Here is a 16,135-nt window from a genome sequence, read left to right as displayed (position 1 = left end):
GTCCACTGCAGTGCCCCCTAGGGTGCCCAGTTGGTGTCCTGGCACGTGAGGGGGACCAGTGCACTACGAATGCTGGCTCCTCCCAAGACCAAATGGCTTGGATTTGGTCATTTCTGAGATGGGCGTCCTCGGTTTCTATTATCACTGAAAATCATGGACAACCTTCTCTAAGGATAACCATCTCTAAGGTCGACCTAAATGTTGAGATTTGGGCGTCCCCGATAGTATTATCGAAATGAAAGATGGCTGCCCATCTTGTTTCGATAATACGGGTTTCCCCGCCCCTTCGCGGGGACGTCCTGCAAGGACGTCCTCAGGAAACCTTGGGCGCCCCATTCGATTATGCCCCTCCACATGGTCATTTAATAACATGGACGTTCCTATGCTGCTACAAAAATGTCCATGCTCTTGTTTTCCCTGTTCATAATTTGGACATTTCAATTTGTAAAATGGATGCTCATGCTGGACATCCATGTCTCATGTATTTTAGAACAGGCTGTATGTTGGCAGATCCTGTTCTAAAATATATCAGAAATGTCTGAAATACAGATTCTGAGTTGGACATCCCTTCTACAATGCCGCTCCACATGTCTTTATAAAATACTAGCAGAAATCCTGCAGTAAAGCAAAGTTACTCACCTGTAGCAGATGTTTTCCGAGCACAGTATTCTCAGAGCTGGGTGTCGTCATCCGACAGAGCCCGGTGCTGATGCTGACTAGCAAGATTAATGTAGAATTTTCTAGCAGCATCCCACGGTGCATGGGCTGGTGCCTTCCCACCCAACGTGTGAGCATGGGTCCCTCAGTCATGTAAAATAGCTAAAGAATACAACTCAAAGGGAAGGTGAGAATACTTGGCCTGCTGTCCTCAGAGAATCTGTTACAGGTTCGCTTTCTCTGAGGACAAGCAGGTCAGTTGCATTCTCACAGCTGGAAATCCCTAGCTACCAGGCTCACTGAAAACAGTAATGCTACAATAATAGGAACTCCAGATCTGGACATAGTACTCCAGGTGAGGTCTCTCTAATGAGCTGTACAATGGCATAATTATTTCCTTTTTTCTAGTAGTTATACTCCTCCATGTGTATCTATATTGTGCTGGCAGATTGAAAAACAGAAAAGATTTAGATTTGGATTACTGCAGTGCTCTCCTGAATGGTGTATGTGTATCTGACATTCAACAATTAGAAACTGTGCAAAACGTAGCAGTTAAACTTATTATTAATTCCCATAAATTTGATCTTGTAACCCCTCTTCTACACCAGGAACATTGGTTACCAGTTGCTCACAGGATAACTTAAAAAAATTCTAGTCCTTACTCACAAACTCCACTACTCAGCATAACCATTACACCTCTCTCATCTTCCAACCCCCTATACTCCTTCCCGGTTCCTTAGGTCATCACAACAAAATCAGTTGACGATCTGCTCTTTCCATAACATAGCTTTCGACATTATTCAAGCTCGAATCTTTAGTTTGACAGATCTCACCTTGTGGAACTCCCTGCCATTATCCTTAAGACTACAATCTACATTCAAATCAGAATTGAACAACTTTTTATTTCATGATGCATATCATAACTGAACAATAGTTCATAAGAGCATGATTGCATCCACCCTCCTTCCATTTTTGGTCTTCCTGGAGAGCAGATTGTGGGTCACTACTGATATGATCTCACAACCCTACGAATAGTCTCTTTCTTTCTCTTTAATTTCTGTCCCTTTTCTATCAATATTGTGGTTCCTTTCTACACTTTAATATTAGTATTTGTTTGATATATTGTAAACTGCTTAGATAGTACACTCAGAGGCGGTAGATCAAGATATAAATACGATTGAAACTTGAGCTAAGGTGTGTTACATTTTAAGTACAGTAGGTATTTTCCTGCCTAAAGAGTTGTACCAAAGGCAATGGAGGATGCAACGGTTTGCTCAAAGCTATAAGTATCATCAGTTGCAGAAGCAAGATTTGAATTCTGGTTCTCAGCCTGATTGATTCCCTGCCATTTGTTTTAAACAACTTGATCATATATCACTTTGATATACTGCATATTAATTGAAGGGCAGTATAAAAAATAATAAATATAAGTCTAAAAACTCAGCTCATTATAAAGCTAGGAGCTAGGGAGATATTTTTGCAAGAGAACACATCCTCAGATAATAGAAGAATGACTGTCTGGTAGTGTCGAAGTTGAAAAGAAAATGTTCTGAGCTCCCCCATCCAGTTGCTTTGAGTAGTGGCTACAAGTGTTCAAAAAACACCCCAGAATGAAAATGATTTTTAGCAGACTCAGATATCCTACTCTGAATGCCACAGAGCAGATATTACCCAAAGGTCTCAAACTTAGGCAGAGGCATATGGCCTGAAGAGATCACATCTAAGCCATTAACTACCTTGATCCTTTGCCTGAACCAAGCCTGAGGCTCTCCTGGTACCAGTAAGTGTGCTCAACACATTTTGGTTAGTTACACAGATCTCAAAGGGAAAAGGCAATTTTCAGCCAATGTGAATTTCCCTGTGAATGAGTAAGCTCTTTGTGAGTGTGAGTGGATATTCTGCCCCTTCTCCTTATGCCCCAGGACCCTAGCTTTCAGTGGAAGATTGAGGGCTAGAATCACATGGCCAAAACTGTAAAATCTGGCCTGGCTTCAGCATTTAAATAGTGAGAAATAATTACACAGAAAAAGAAAACATGTTTTATTTTCCAGGTTAAATTCAGAAAACATTATTATGGTACTTTAGCTATTTATATGAAATTGTCAAACCTCCCTGAATTCCCTTAAGGCTCTGATATTGGGATAAGGTCATGTAACAAACTGTTTAAATGCAAATTCCCAAGACCAACAGTGTTAACAGCACTTTTTCTGAATATACAACAATTAATTTTAAACCATATTTCCCTTTTATGTAATTCATGTCAGACACTATTTATTTGAAGGATTACAGAATTATTTCTGCACCTTGTTAAGATGATCACAACTAGTCTTCCTGTTTAAGGGGTTATAACAATGCTAAACTCTGATTAATATGAAGATGATAAAAAAGTAGAAAGTCTATAAGGCCAATGCAGAAAACTTGCATTAGAGTTGTGCGCTGATGGCTCACTTCTAACACAAGCTGAACATACAATTTTTGCTCCTCATTACAGTAACTATTGTCATGCAAATTATCACTGTGTCACAAAGTGTGCGGTCTCAGAAAAAAAAAAAACAGTATACCATGGTCTTATGAAATTGTTTGATAAACTGGATAAGATTGTTTGTACGGACCATAGGATTACAATATGGCAGCTTATAATTTCAAACAGTTCCGCGAAGCTTCCAGTCTTCATCAGTCAAATATTTAACTTTATTCTAAAAATGAGCACTTAGCTTCAAAAGCAAGCAGCCTTCCTCAACATGATCATGTTTCATATATACTGCATAAGGACAGAGGTTCCTTTACAAGTTGCTTGAACCTACACACAAACACATTCAACCTGCTATGCATTCTCCTAAGCAACTTGTGAAGGAGCCTACGTCCTGATGCAGTATATATGAAACATGATCGTGTTGAGGGAGGCTGTCTGCTATTGAAGGTAAGTGCTCATTTTTGAAATAAAGTTTTGATATAAAGTTAAAAAGTTAAAAATTGGACCGAAGAAGATTGGAAGATTTTGAGGAGTTGTTTGAAATTATAAACTGCCATATTGCAATTTATAGCATTTGTATCCCACATTTTCCCACCTATTTGCAGGCTCAATGTGGCTTACATTATGCTGTGATGGCGATTGCCAGTAATCTAGTGGTCCGTATAAATAATCTTATCCAATTCTGCATACATCTCCAGTGATTGTTCTATGTGTTGCAATATTTCCTGGGGAGTCTAAATTTGAGTCTTTACCACTTGTTGGTGTGCTAAAATTGAAAAAAAAGCTCACTGCCTTTCTTTGGGTCAATGCCTTCCTTCCCCCCAAAATTCCTGGTAATCTAGTTGACCCCCTTCTGATACCCTGATCTTTACTTCTGACCACAGAAAGGACCTCCTCATATGCCAGCCACCCCCCTCCCCCAACACTGCCAAAAAAATTCTCTGGTGATCTAGGGGATTCCTCCAACCACCAACCCCAGAGACAACCCTATAATCTCCCCAACCCTCAAAAACATCCCTGGTACTCTAATGGACACTAACCCATCCAGACCATTCCTGGACCTCCCCATATAGCTTAACAGGAGGCAGGAATAATGCCTCCTCACTCCTGCCTCCATGCCACCATTTTCCAAAATGGTGGCACCTGACCCTATTCAATACATTCCGGGATACACTGCCCAGGAACAGTAAGCCAAATAAGGGAATGTTCCCCTTATTTGGTTTACTCAATTCAGATTACCAAATAAGAGGAAAATCCCCTTATTTGGCAGACAGACCCTGTGGGGTAAACCTCAGGATGCACTGTGGGGGGTCAGTCTACCAAATAAGGGAATTAAGATGGTGTCAGGGGAAATGTTTCTTTATTTGGTAACCATATCACTCCTGCCTCCTGATAAAGGAATGTGGAGGGTGGAGGAGGGGTCTTGGAGGAACCTGGAGGGTGCGAGTGTATGTGTGTGTAGGGAGGGAAGGGTAGGTCCACTAGGCTACCCAGGAGTTTTGGGGGGATGTTAGGGGGGATTGGTGAGTTGCCTATGGAGAAGGGGTATAAGGGGTCCACTAGACTACCAGAGGAGTTTTGGGTGTCAGAAGAATCAGTGGGTTGTCTCTCATGTTGTCAATAGAAATAGAAAAGAAAATAAGATGATACCTTTTTCATTGGACTAACAATACATTTTTTGATTAGCTTTCGAAGGTAGCCCTTCTTCGTCAGATCAGAAATCTTTTTCATGCGGCTATATGTGGTATCTTCCATCTTGATTTCTTTTCTATGTATTATTTCATTGTATTTATATTGACTGCTTTTAGAAGTGGACTAACACGGCTCTCTCATGTTGGAAAGAAGGGGGATGAAGGTCTACTAGACTACCAGGAATGTTTGGTGGTATCAGGGGAGAGATTGGGGTGGGTCATATTTGGGAGTGGGAATAAGGAGTCCGGGGGGGGGGGGAGGGGGAACACGGCATTAAAAAATAATGGGAATTAAAAGAAACCTCACAGATGATACTGCAGAAGAACAAGCTAACCCTTCTATGCTTCTTCAGACCTGACATTCAAGGTCCCACAATGTGTTCACCTTAAAGTCTTCTGCAGCAGTTCTCTAGATTGAGGCAAAATAGATACTGGCCTCATTTCTTACTGATTTTAATCAATATGTGCTGGACTAAGGTAAGGTTTCGCTTCTGTGTAAAACTCTTTTCTACACTGTATGCCCAGAAAATTGAGTACAGATGTTGCACTAACCACAAGCTTCTGTCTTTGCTAGCTTTTTACATCAGCCATTATGTTTGCAGAATCACTATAGACCTTTATTTCTGAACTGTTATCATTAACCCTCTCTCTTTGCTTTGCTGCTGATAGTCAATGATTATGAGCTGCCTTTTCCTTAGGTGCACCCATTCTGGCTAGTACTCACATTTAGCTGGAAGAGCATAGCCGCAGGTGATCTTGGCTTTGCCAGTCTCACAGCCATTCAGGGTGCTGCACTCTTGCCTCAGTAGGGGTCCTGCTGCCCGATGAATGCATCCATCCACTGGCCAGAAAGAGAGAAATAAAGAGGTTATCAGGGAAAACCACAGCCCCCTTCATCTGCTAGCTAGAAAGGAATCTCCATTACCTACAACGATGGCAATCCCCTACCACAGATTCTGTCACTAGAAACCATTTGCAGCATATCCTTCACAGTAGAAAATATTTATTTTATTAAAACCCTCTCCTCTCTTTCTCCTTCTTGCCTTGCACCCAATCCCCACAGCTGATCATCTTAATATGACTCCCTGCTGTAAATCCTCAACACTAATTAATCCTCTTTCAGTATCTCATCAGCTCAGAACTAAATCCAGTACAAAAGCAGATTAGTTTTAAATGATCCATGCGGCCTTCACCAGCGCTGACGATTTCCTGTTTGTCTTTAGATTAAGCAATCATGAGGCACAGTAAGGTGTATTTGAGCTGATCTCCATCAAGTGTAACACTGATACAGTAAAGCATTAAGAAATCACAGCATGCCAAAGAGAGGATCATCAGAGAGGGAGGGGATGGCCATATTTAAAAGGCCGACCACCACATAAAGATAAGCAGATGATTTATTCACTTATCTTTATACCCATTTCAGGAAAACTGATGATTATATGGCCCTAAACTTAAAGTTAGGACTGCAATTTGTGCAGTCCCCTTAAAAGAATAATTTACCCAGAAAGCAGCTGAATATCACTGGTACATGGGTAAATTTACATCCTGCTCCTGAAATTCCTTCTTTGGCTAAATGGCTGAATTTTAGATGGACATCGATACATCCATCCATACACTTATGGGTATTTCACAGCTCACCACTGTTTTTTGTTTTTTTTTTTAAAATCCTTATGTGGTCAGTACCCAATGTTGACTGGATAAGTACTTTTGAATTTTGGTTCTCCAAGTCCCATGCAAGCATCACACTGATACACCTAAACCATGAATTCAGCACTGGGAACTGAAGAGAGAATTGTTGTACCAACTAGGTTATTATACTGATAGATGTATAGCCTGACTGCAGCAGATCTTCCTCAAAGTCCCATGCAAGCATCACACTGGTACACACAAAACATAAATACAGCATGGGGAACTGAAAAGCCCTGGGCACATTTTCTTGCCCTATTATCAGTGACTCTGTTTTCATAACTGGGGCATTTGTTTCTGCCCCAATTACATATGAGGCAGGTTCTTGAGGACAACAAAAATACAGGTTGTAATTTTCTGCCTCATATTAAGATGACAGAAGCAATGACAAGCATAGATTAACTGTCATTCTCCTGTCACCCAAGCTAATGACTGGAGTAGAAATGCCTGGTAAATTCCCCTCCATCAGGATGCTGAAGAGCTGAAAGAAGTGTGGTAGGGCAGGGTTTATCACTGGTTTAATGAGGATATGGAAGTATCAGAAGAGGGAAGAAAAAAGTTTGAGTCTCTGTCTCTAAATAAGAGAGTTATATATGAATATGTGAGTAACAGTGAAGCCCACCATGCAAGGATTCCAGGTCATCACTGTGTCAAGGTACAACCAGCCAAAAAGGGAAACACTATCACTAGATACATAGTCTGACCGCATTAATGCAGCGTCCGGGACCACTTACATGTCACAGCTGTTCAGCACCTTGGACAGAGTTCCTCATTAGCTTTATGGGCGGCTCCTATGCCTCCGCATCTGATCAGTTACACAACCATAAAGCGCCTAGTAATACTGTGAAAGGCCTGATGTATTGCTTTTGGGTGATGCTCTATCTGTTCCCCTCTCTGCATTTTGATCTTACAGAAATACATTTCTAAACCCCGCCCAGAATGACCAAGTTGGCCATGAGCTTCTTCATGTTATGGTCATATCTATATAGCATATATTCTGTTGGGCCTCAGTGTCAATAGCTCATCTAATCGTTACCTAACCTGCTGCATTTCCTCTCTCCAGCATCCAGGTACTCATACGGTGCCTGCACCACTTCGTTAAGAAATTCGAAAGCCTCTCGGGTTCCCGTCTTCTGACCACAGTGATACATTATCCCCTACAAATTCCTGCCTTGTTTTAGAAAAATAAAATGTGAATTTTAGCACAAAGTCGGATTCAGGTGCCAGCTTCTATTTCTTGAGCCCCTCCCCCCAAACTGTAACTCCATTCCTACCGCAGATCTGAGATTGAGGCTCAATCGTGACCCTATCCAATTTAGTGAAAAGCTCCACCAACAGCAATATATAGTCAAGGTAGGCATATACTTCATAGGTATTTTAATAAAAGGTGAAATACACTGGGTGTAAAACCCTCCAAGCATCCAAGAGCTTTCACTGAGAAAGCAAAATGTGCACTCCCTTTCCTTGATAGATACTGGAGATGGGCTTCAGTGGCTTACAATCGATTGTGGGGTCAGATGTGATATTAAAGTCTCCACCCACCACCAAATGGTAGTCATCATACTGCCCCACCACTGCCATTAAGTGAGAGAAAAAACAGTGCATAAACATTAGAAATGATCATCTTGTATCCCAATATCTTCTCAACCACTACCATGTACCATCTGGCAGAGCCTACTACAGTTTTGTGGATCACCACACCCACCCCTTTTGAAAAAGAATGACAACCCTCCTTTGCCATTAAAGCTGAAGACACCATCTCCCTCATCCAGTCTCTTTGTAGCTTTCTACATTCCACTTCAGATAAATGCATTTCCTGTAAAAGCACAACATCCATAGCACTCTTATTCAAAGTAATTCAAAAAGTTAGTTCTCTTAACAGATGAGTGAAGGAGTGGCCAATGGTTAGGGTGGTGGACTTTGGTCCTGAGGAACTGAGTTCGATTCCCACAGGCAGCTCCTTGTGACTCTGGGCAAGTCACTTAACCATCCATTGCCCCAGGTACAAATAAGTACCTGTATACAATATGTAAGCCGAGCGCGGGGTACAAATATAACAAAAATAAAATAAAAAATACCATCTACAATCAGGGAAAAAGTTCCAACCACAATCTGGATCAAATGCACAACCTATGCTTCTGTGTATGTTCTCTAAACATATATTCCCTCAGCCGCTTCCCTTCCCCTCAGCTGCAGAGCTCAGGCCAAGCACCCCTGAGCTTTATTCCACTACAAATGCCAACTTCCACATAGCCAGAGTCCTAACTCCCCCCCCCCCCCCATTCCCAGCCTCCACACATACAGAACATTCCACACTAACACTCGCAGCTGTACACCACCATCAAAACACATACCCTCCCTCCTTAACCTGCCCCATCTACTCCCATCCTCGCCACTCCCCACCAACCCCCCTTCCCTTACCAATCCTTCACCTCCCTCCTCTTTCCATCCCTTCCTGTTTTGTGTTCTTCCACCCTTCCAGGGTTCTCTCCAACACATCTCCAAAGCTTCAGTCTCCTCCTCCTCACCTCATTACAAATCAGGTCACCCCATAAGTCTGCTGCCCCCTCTCTCCCTCCACTCCACCCCTAAGATCCAAATCTGCCAATGAAATTCTGATTGTTTTGTCATAATCCTGGCTGATCACTGGTGCTGGCCTGTGGTACAGTCACTTGGCTCCCGATAAGAAAGAAAAAACATTGTTATCTCTGCTAGACCCAGTCCATCATGAAGAATCTGCCATCTAATCTCACTGACTTTTCTTGCTACAGCAAAGCAATGTGGGCAATGCTACCCACAATCACAAGACTGAGTTCTGTTTACCTGGGGGGACCTTAAGCACCCATATAGGCTTGCATCATTTAAACTAAAAATTGCATGACAGCAAAAGTAAAGCAATGCTGCTTGAAGTGCATTTTGTTTGCATCCATCATCGAGCATTTCACATGCAGTCACACTGAACTAAGTGAACCAACAACTTCAATGTGTCCCCCCCCTCCTTTAACAGCAAATGTTGAAGTGCAAAACCAAAAAGGTCAGGTCTCTAGTATGAAGGCTATCTGTGACATTGCCCCTTCCAAGGGGTTTGTCTCCTAGGCTTGAAACTTAACGTTTTTCACTATTATTAGGTGAGACTGGAGGAGCTATGCTGGGTTGAGTCCGCTCACCACCAGGTCATCATGTGACTCCTTGTTACAGAACTGGTTTCTATGGGGCCCTTTTACTAAGAAGCGTAAGCATCTATGCATGCCCAACATGCACCAAAATGGAGCTACCGCGTGGCTTTTGTGGTAATTTCATTTTTGGTGCACGTCCAATACGCGCATCCGAAAAATAATTTTTATTTTTGGACGCGCACCAAGTGGCATTTAACGTGCATAGGTCATTACCGCCCAGTTTCTATGTGAGACTTTGCCGCTAGGTCAGTGGCTGGCAGTAAGGTCTCAGACCCAAAAAGGATGCAAGCCAAATTTGATTTTGCCGCACATCCATTTTCGGCAAAAATTTTAAAAAGGCATTTTTTGCAGGGAAGCTGAAAAATGGATCTGTATGCGCCCAAAACACACGCCTACACTACCACAGGCCATTTTTCAGTGTACCATAGTAAAAGGACCCCATGTCTACCCGTTTATCATGTTTCTTTGCAGCCCTCGTCTTTCAGACATACCTGCTAGTGTTCTTTTGACAAAAGGTGGGTCTTTAATCTTGTGGGTCCTCCTTTATGATTCCAGTTATCACTGAGATTTGAGAGACTAGATTATTTATGGTTCTGTAAACTGGTAAAATCATAGCTCTTGGGGAAAAGGTTTTCGCTCATGTTTCAATACTTGTTTTACTGCTAGAGGGGTTTGTTTCATTTAATATGTGATGTTTTGATGCTTTATAGTGTGATGTGTTATGATTTTTTTTACATTGCCGGATTGTAATTATTAACTATTTATTATTCTTTGCTTGGAGCATTTTTGTAATGCACAAGTGGTTTATAAATTCAGCAAGTGAAATGACTATGGAACTGCTTTCTGATCAGTCACTGCTTTCTGATCTGTCACCATGATCATTATTCAATGCGAGATTCTAAAAATGGATATGCCACTTAAAATGAGACTCCAGTATAAACACTAAGCCAAGAGACTCTGCCAGCCCATAGCAGAGGATGCTCTGGGAAGTGCCAGTAGAATACCTTTTCTTTGCAAATAGGATCAGATAGGAACCTACAGCAGAGGGGACTCTGGGAAGCGCTGGCACACAGCATCAGATCTGAGCGCTGTTTCTTCAGGGAGATGGATTGGCTGTCACAGATAGAAAGCTCATTTTCATTTTAATTTCAGTTTAATTGAAACAGTCACAGAATGGAGTTTCAGCATGGCATCCACAGAGAGCCTTCCCATCCCTACTACAGGCTGCAGAGTAAGGAGAAGAGGGACCCAGAAAAAAGGACAGAATAGCTCTTTTCCTCTCCCTCCCACAAATTCTCTTCTTTCTGCAAGTCCTTTTCTCTCCATCTTTCTGCAGGCATCTTCCATGTACTCCTCTCTACTCTCCCTCATTCGTTCTCCATCACTCCCCTTCCCCTTTCCCATTCCTTTTACCTCTCTCTCTCCTTCACTCTTTCTGCAAGTCTTTTCCTTTTATTCTGCAGGTCTCTTTCCCTTCTCCTATCTTGCTCTCTTATTCTCTCCCCTGTATGCCTCTTCCACTCTCTACTCTTCTCTCCCTCATTCTCTCCTCCCTTACTTCGCTCTCTATAGGTTTCTTTCTCATTCCATTAAATTCTACCCCCCATTCTTTCAGCAGCCCCCTTCCTTTTCTTTTTCTACAGGTTTATTTCTATCTCCCCCTCTCTCCTTCTCAATCTCTCTCTCTCTCTCTCTGCAGTCTTCATTTCTCTCACTTCCTCTTCCTGTCTGAATCTGCAAGACTCTTCCTTTCTTCTCTTTCCCACTTAGGGCCCCTTTTACTAAACCGCATAGGCACCTACGCATGCCCGACATGCGCCAAAATAGACTTACCTCCCAACTACCACATGGCTCTTTTGGTAATTTCATTTTTGGCATGCATCTGCTACTTGCATCTGAAAAATAATTTTTATTTTTGGACGCACATAGCGGATGCACGACAAGTGGCATCTGGCGCGCGTTAGGTCCTTACCGCAAAAACATTCTTTACCATTAGGTCTTTGGCTGGCGGTAAGGTCAGAGACCCAAAATGGACGCGTGGCAATTTTGATTTTGCCACACGTCTATTTTTGAGGGGAAAAAAGGAGGCCTTTTTTACAGGCGTGCTGAAAAATGATTCTGCACATGCCCAAAACACGCGCCTACACTACTGCAAGCCACTTTTCAGCATGCCTTTGTAAAAGGACCTCTTAGTTTTTATGTCCATATACTTTTTAGGGGTACCAAAACCGGAATAGCTCTATACAAAGAAGATACTAATGATGGGACTGGAGCTGGGCCTGGAGTATGAAATAAATCTTGTAAGCCATTAATAAAACTAACAGAAAGTGAATTTGATGCTAAAGAGTGAACATAATGCTGAAATTGATTAAAGGCAAACTCGTCTCCAGGGCAATTTCCTAGTCTCTGTCTCAGTAGGGTTAGTGAGCTAAGCCTTCCATCATTTTGTATGCAATGTTTCAAAAGAGGTAGCCCACTGGCCTGCCACATAAGAAACACCACATTTTCTTAACCAGGCTGAAAATCAAAATTTCCTCTAAGAGGCAGCAAAAGAGAACTGTGGGGATCTTTATTCTTATTACAGTGAGTTGTCAAAGCAGACCACAACCCTTAGAGCAGTCCTAATAATATACTGCTTTAATAGAAAGGGGAGATTTACTCATTTAACCTGTAATAAGGTGCAAAAATTCAGAATCCATAGAACAAGGAGTATTCTTCTGTCCTATTTAACCTTTGTCCTTTTGTTTTTATTGAAATTAAATTATACTTGTTACAATACTGTATCCAGGAAAAAAAGGGGGAGAAATATATGACAACCAAAAGAAACATCTTCTTTAAACAACAACCAAACATTCTAGTCTACATAATGGAGAGAGAAAGGAGAAACCAAACAATCCAAATAATTAATTAATCAATTGACATCTAGATTCAAATTTACAACACTATCTGCAATCTTTAATTACTCCTTAATCTAGATTTTTCATCCTAAGAAAATTTTTTCCAGATGTTCAGGATCTTGAAAGATATAGCCAGACCCCCATATAAGAAGTCATTTGAAAGGGAAATGTACCCCCCCCCCCCCCCCAGAAAACAAAAACTTTGGCTCCCAGAGCTGTGCAGGTCTCAATCTTGCCCTCCTCTCACTCTCTCCTTCCACATCTCTCTCTGTAGTTCTCTTTTTCTCACTTTCGGTGTCCCTCTCTTTTCCTTTCCAATCACTTCCCTTATTCTCTCCACAGGTTTCTTCCTCTCCTTGCTGGCGTCTTTCCACTCTTTCCCTCATTCTCCTCTCCTTTTCCCTCTTAATTTCTTACTTTTTCCCTCTTGCTTTCTCCTTCTTCTGTCTATTTGCATATTCATCTCTCTCTTGTTTGCAGAAAAAGCCTTGGGGCTGTAAAATGCTTTGGTATGCAATTTGTATGAAAAGTTCTGCATTCATACACAATGAACTTGAGCCTAAAGACTATGTAAAAGGTTCATGGAAGTGACAGAGAGCTGTGTGCGCATAACGGCATAACACGCTTTGGGAGGCAGATTGTGTTGAAGGCTCATAGGAAAGGAAGGGATGGGAGTTTGGATTTAGCTCATGTGTTTTTCAGTTGTAGCTAAAGATAAATTACATTGAGTTTCAATAGCTATTTTCCTGTCCCCAATGGGCTCACAATCTAAATTTGTACCTGAGGCAATGGAAGGTTAAGTGACTTGCCAAAGATCACAAGGAGCTGCGGTGGGATTTGAATTTTTCTTCCCTGGTTCTCAGCCTGCTGCTTTAACCATCAGGCTCCTCCTCCACTCCAAGTGACAGAGCAATGTATACCAAAGGAGGGAATTCAGTTAATGGCACTCAAAATTCCAAGCCCCAAAAAATCTGGCACTAAGAGAGGTTCTATAAAGGGATTGTGTGCTGTATAGAATCACACTTAGGCGTGGATCTACTCCTAACTGTTGGGCAGGTGTAAACGCCATTGTCTAACCTAGGCATGGATTGACTTAATTCTATAATTCCGCTTGCAACTTTTGAGAATGACTCCGACATGCCCCTGGCTACATCCCCTTTTCAGATACGCACTATAAAAGTTGCATGCGAGAGAGATCACGTGATGTGGTAAGCATGGCGGTTGTATTCGGCTTCAGGTCTGGGACCCTCACCTCTTGATATGCATTAAAATTAGCAAGATTTGAATGCATCAGCGAACTTACCTGACAGAGTTGGACTGAAGCTGTATGGAAAAATATCTTGATAAGGCACCCTCCACAACGGCACAAAAACCAGCTCGGAAGGATAAAGGGAAATCCAGTGGTGGAGAATCTAAGATGGTGGATGTTCATCCTCTCCTGACCGTGGTGTTTACCAACACCCAGCTCTCCCAGCTTACCTTGGTAATGGAGAAAGCTTTGGAGTCAAAGCTGGAGGCTCTTTCTCAAAAAACGGACTTATTTCAGACTATGCTGGATGGTCTCATGTCCCGAACTGGAGAATTAGAATTGCACATATCAACTATGGATGACGAAGTGTACGTGCATGGCTTGGTAACAGAGCATTTGCAGCATCAACTCAAACAACAAACAACTAAATTAGAGGATTTAGAGAATCATTTCCGCAGGAACAATATTTGCATCATAGGTTTGCCAGAACTGATTCCAGAGAGAAATCTTGTAATCTGGCTAGAGGATTGGCTCACTAAGGAATGAACCCTCTCTGATCACTTGGGCCCATTAATCATAGAAAGGGAACATCATGTGGGCTGCACATCTGATGACCGTAACAGACCCAGGATTATTATGGCAAAGATTTTAAATTGGATATTTTACAAGGATATCGAATGAAAAGAGACATTGTCATATGAGGGGTGAGTTTTAATATTTCAAGACTACTCCCCTGTGGTGCAGGAGCAGTGGTGGAAGTTTCATCCAGTCTGCACATCACTGGTGCAGAAGGGAGTTCGTTTCATGCTCCTTTATCCGGCTTTGTTAAAAGTTTACCAACATGGTCACTTTTCCACGGTAACAGACACAAGAAAAGCCTTTTCAAGGAGGAGCCTAATGCTGCCTGCAAAAACTTGATTGATGAGCCATATATCTTTTAAGTTTCTGCCATCAGCTTAAGATTTTCCATACTAGATTAAGTCATTAGCATGTCATTTGTTATACAGTTGTTATAACTATGTAAGGCCTTTCTGATAAGAGGTGGGGGAACCTTGCCTCCAATGTGTTCTCTACTTTACCTGGTGAGAAACCTTGCTTGGGTAATGTATATGGGGTTTGTTGGGGTTTTGAGATGGTTGGGAGGGGAGATGGGTGATGGGGGGATCAGAGAGGTTGTTTTGTGGATGCTTGGCTGGGAATAAGTGAATACGGAGGTGAGCTATGAGAGGTATTGGGAGGGCTAAGCCAAATGATACTGGGCAGGAAGAACAATGTTAGGTCACAAATGGAGCTTGGGTGAGGCTGGGCATCCAGATCCATCATACACTGGAAATATAAAACTAATTTTCTCTTACACATAGTTGTTAATTCTTAATGTCCAGTCGATTCGTTATGTGGAATGTGGGAGGGATCATGTCTGCTGTAAAGTGAGCAAAAATTTTGACTGCCTTGAAGCACCACAAGGTGGATATTGCTTGCTTGAAGGAGATGTGTCTTACAGATTGTGAGCATTTAAAGCTACAGCGATCCTGGGTGGGCAAGATCTTTGCCGCTTCCTCCGCAGGACACCGGGGAGGGGTGGCTGTCCTGATCCGAAAAAGGTTGGCTTGCAAGGTGGAATTACTCACTAAAGATGCAGAGGGTAGCTGTTTATTATTGCATTTGTGGCTTTGTGGTATTGAGCTTTTACTTTTAGTAGTTTATGACCCTAATACAATTGATCCCACTTTTTTTCATACATTAATACAACTTTGTCTCCCATATTGATCCCTGAAAGTGGTGGTATTGGGAGATTTCAATTTAGTGTCGGACCCGGCGCTGGACAATTCCACATGCATGTCACATTCCTGCTCATGCTCCATCCATGTGAATGCCCCCTTGCATTACCCGCTATGGGCACTCTACAGAGCAGTGCTAAGAAAATAAGAATAGCCATAATGGGTCAGACCAATGGTCCATCTAACCCAGTATCCTCTTTCCAACAGTGGCCAATTCAGGTCACAAGTACCTGGGCAGCAACCCAAGTAGTAGCAGCATTCCATGCTACCAATCCCAGGGCAAGCAATGGCTTCTTCTCATGTCCAACTCTATAACAGGCTATGGATGTTTTACTCCAGGAACTGGTACAAACCTTTATGGCCCACATTGTACATTTCATGCAAAGATTTTTAAGCCCAGATACGCTAACCGCTGCTACTACATCTTTTGGTAAAGAGTTCCAGAGCTTAACTATTTGTTGAGTGAAAAAATATTTCCTCCTATTTGTTTTAAAAGTATTTCAATATAACTTCACTGAATGTTCTCTA

The 16,135-nt window shown here is 42.0% G+C and overlaps 1 protein-coding gene across 1 annotated transcript in view; it reads right to left on the bottom strand.

The window, feature by feature from the left end:
* MACROD1 (mono-ADP ribosylhydrolase 1) overlaps nt 1-16,135 on the bottom strand; it is a gene marked incomplete in the record, with an annotated part of 1,234,860 nt that overhangs the window by 283,752 nt on the left and 934,973 nt on the right. Inside the window, 1 exon segment of the mRNA XM_030218128.1 lies at nt 5,546-5,662. Coding sequence (XP_030073988.1) covers nt 5,546-5,662 — 117 coding nt within the window.

The sequence above is a fragment of the Microcaecilia unicolor genome, chromosome 11 (assembly GCF_901765095.1).
Source record: "Microcaecilia unicolor chromosome 11, aMicUni1.1, whole genome shotgun sequence".
In the NCBI taxonomy this organism is placed as follows: domain Eukaryota; kingdom Metazoa; phylum Chordata; class Amphibia; order Gymnophiona; family Siphonopidae; genus Microcaecilia; species Microcaecilia unicolor.
Note: the sequence above shows the minus strand (reverse complement) of the source record. Positions and strands in the feature narration are given on the sequence as shown.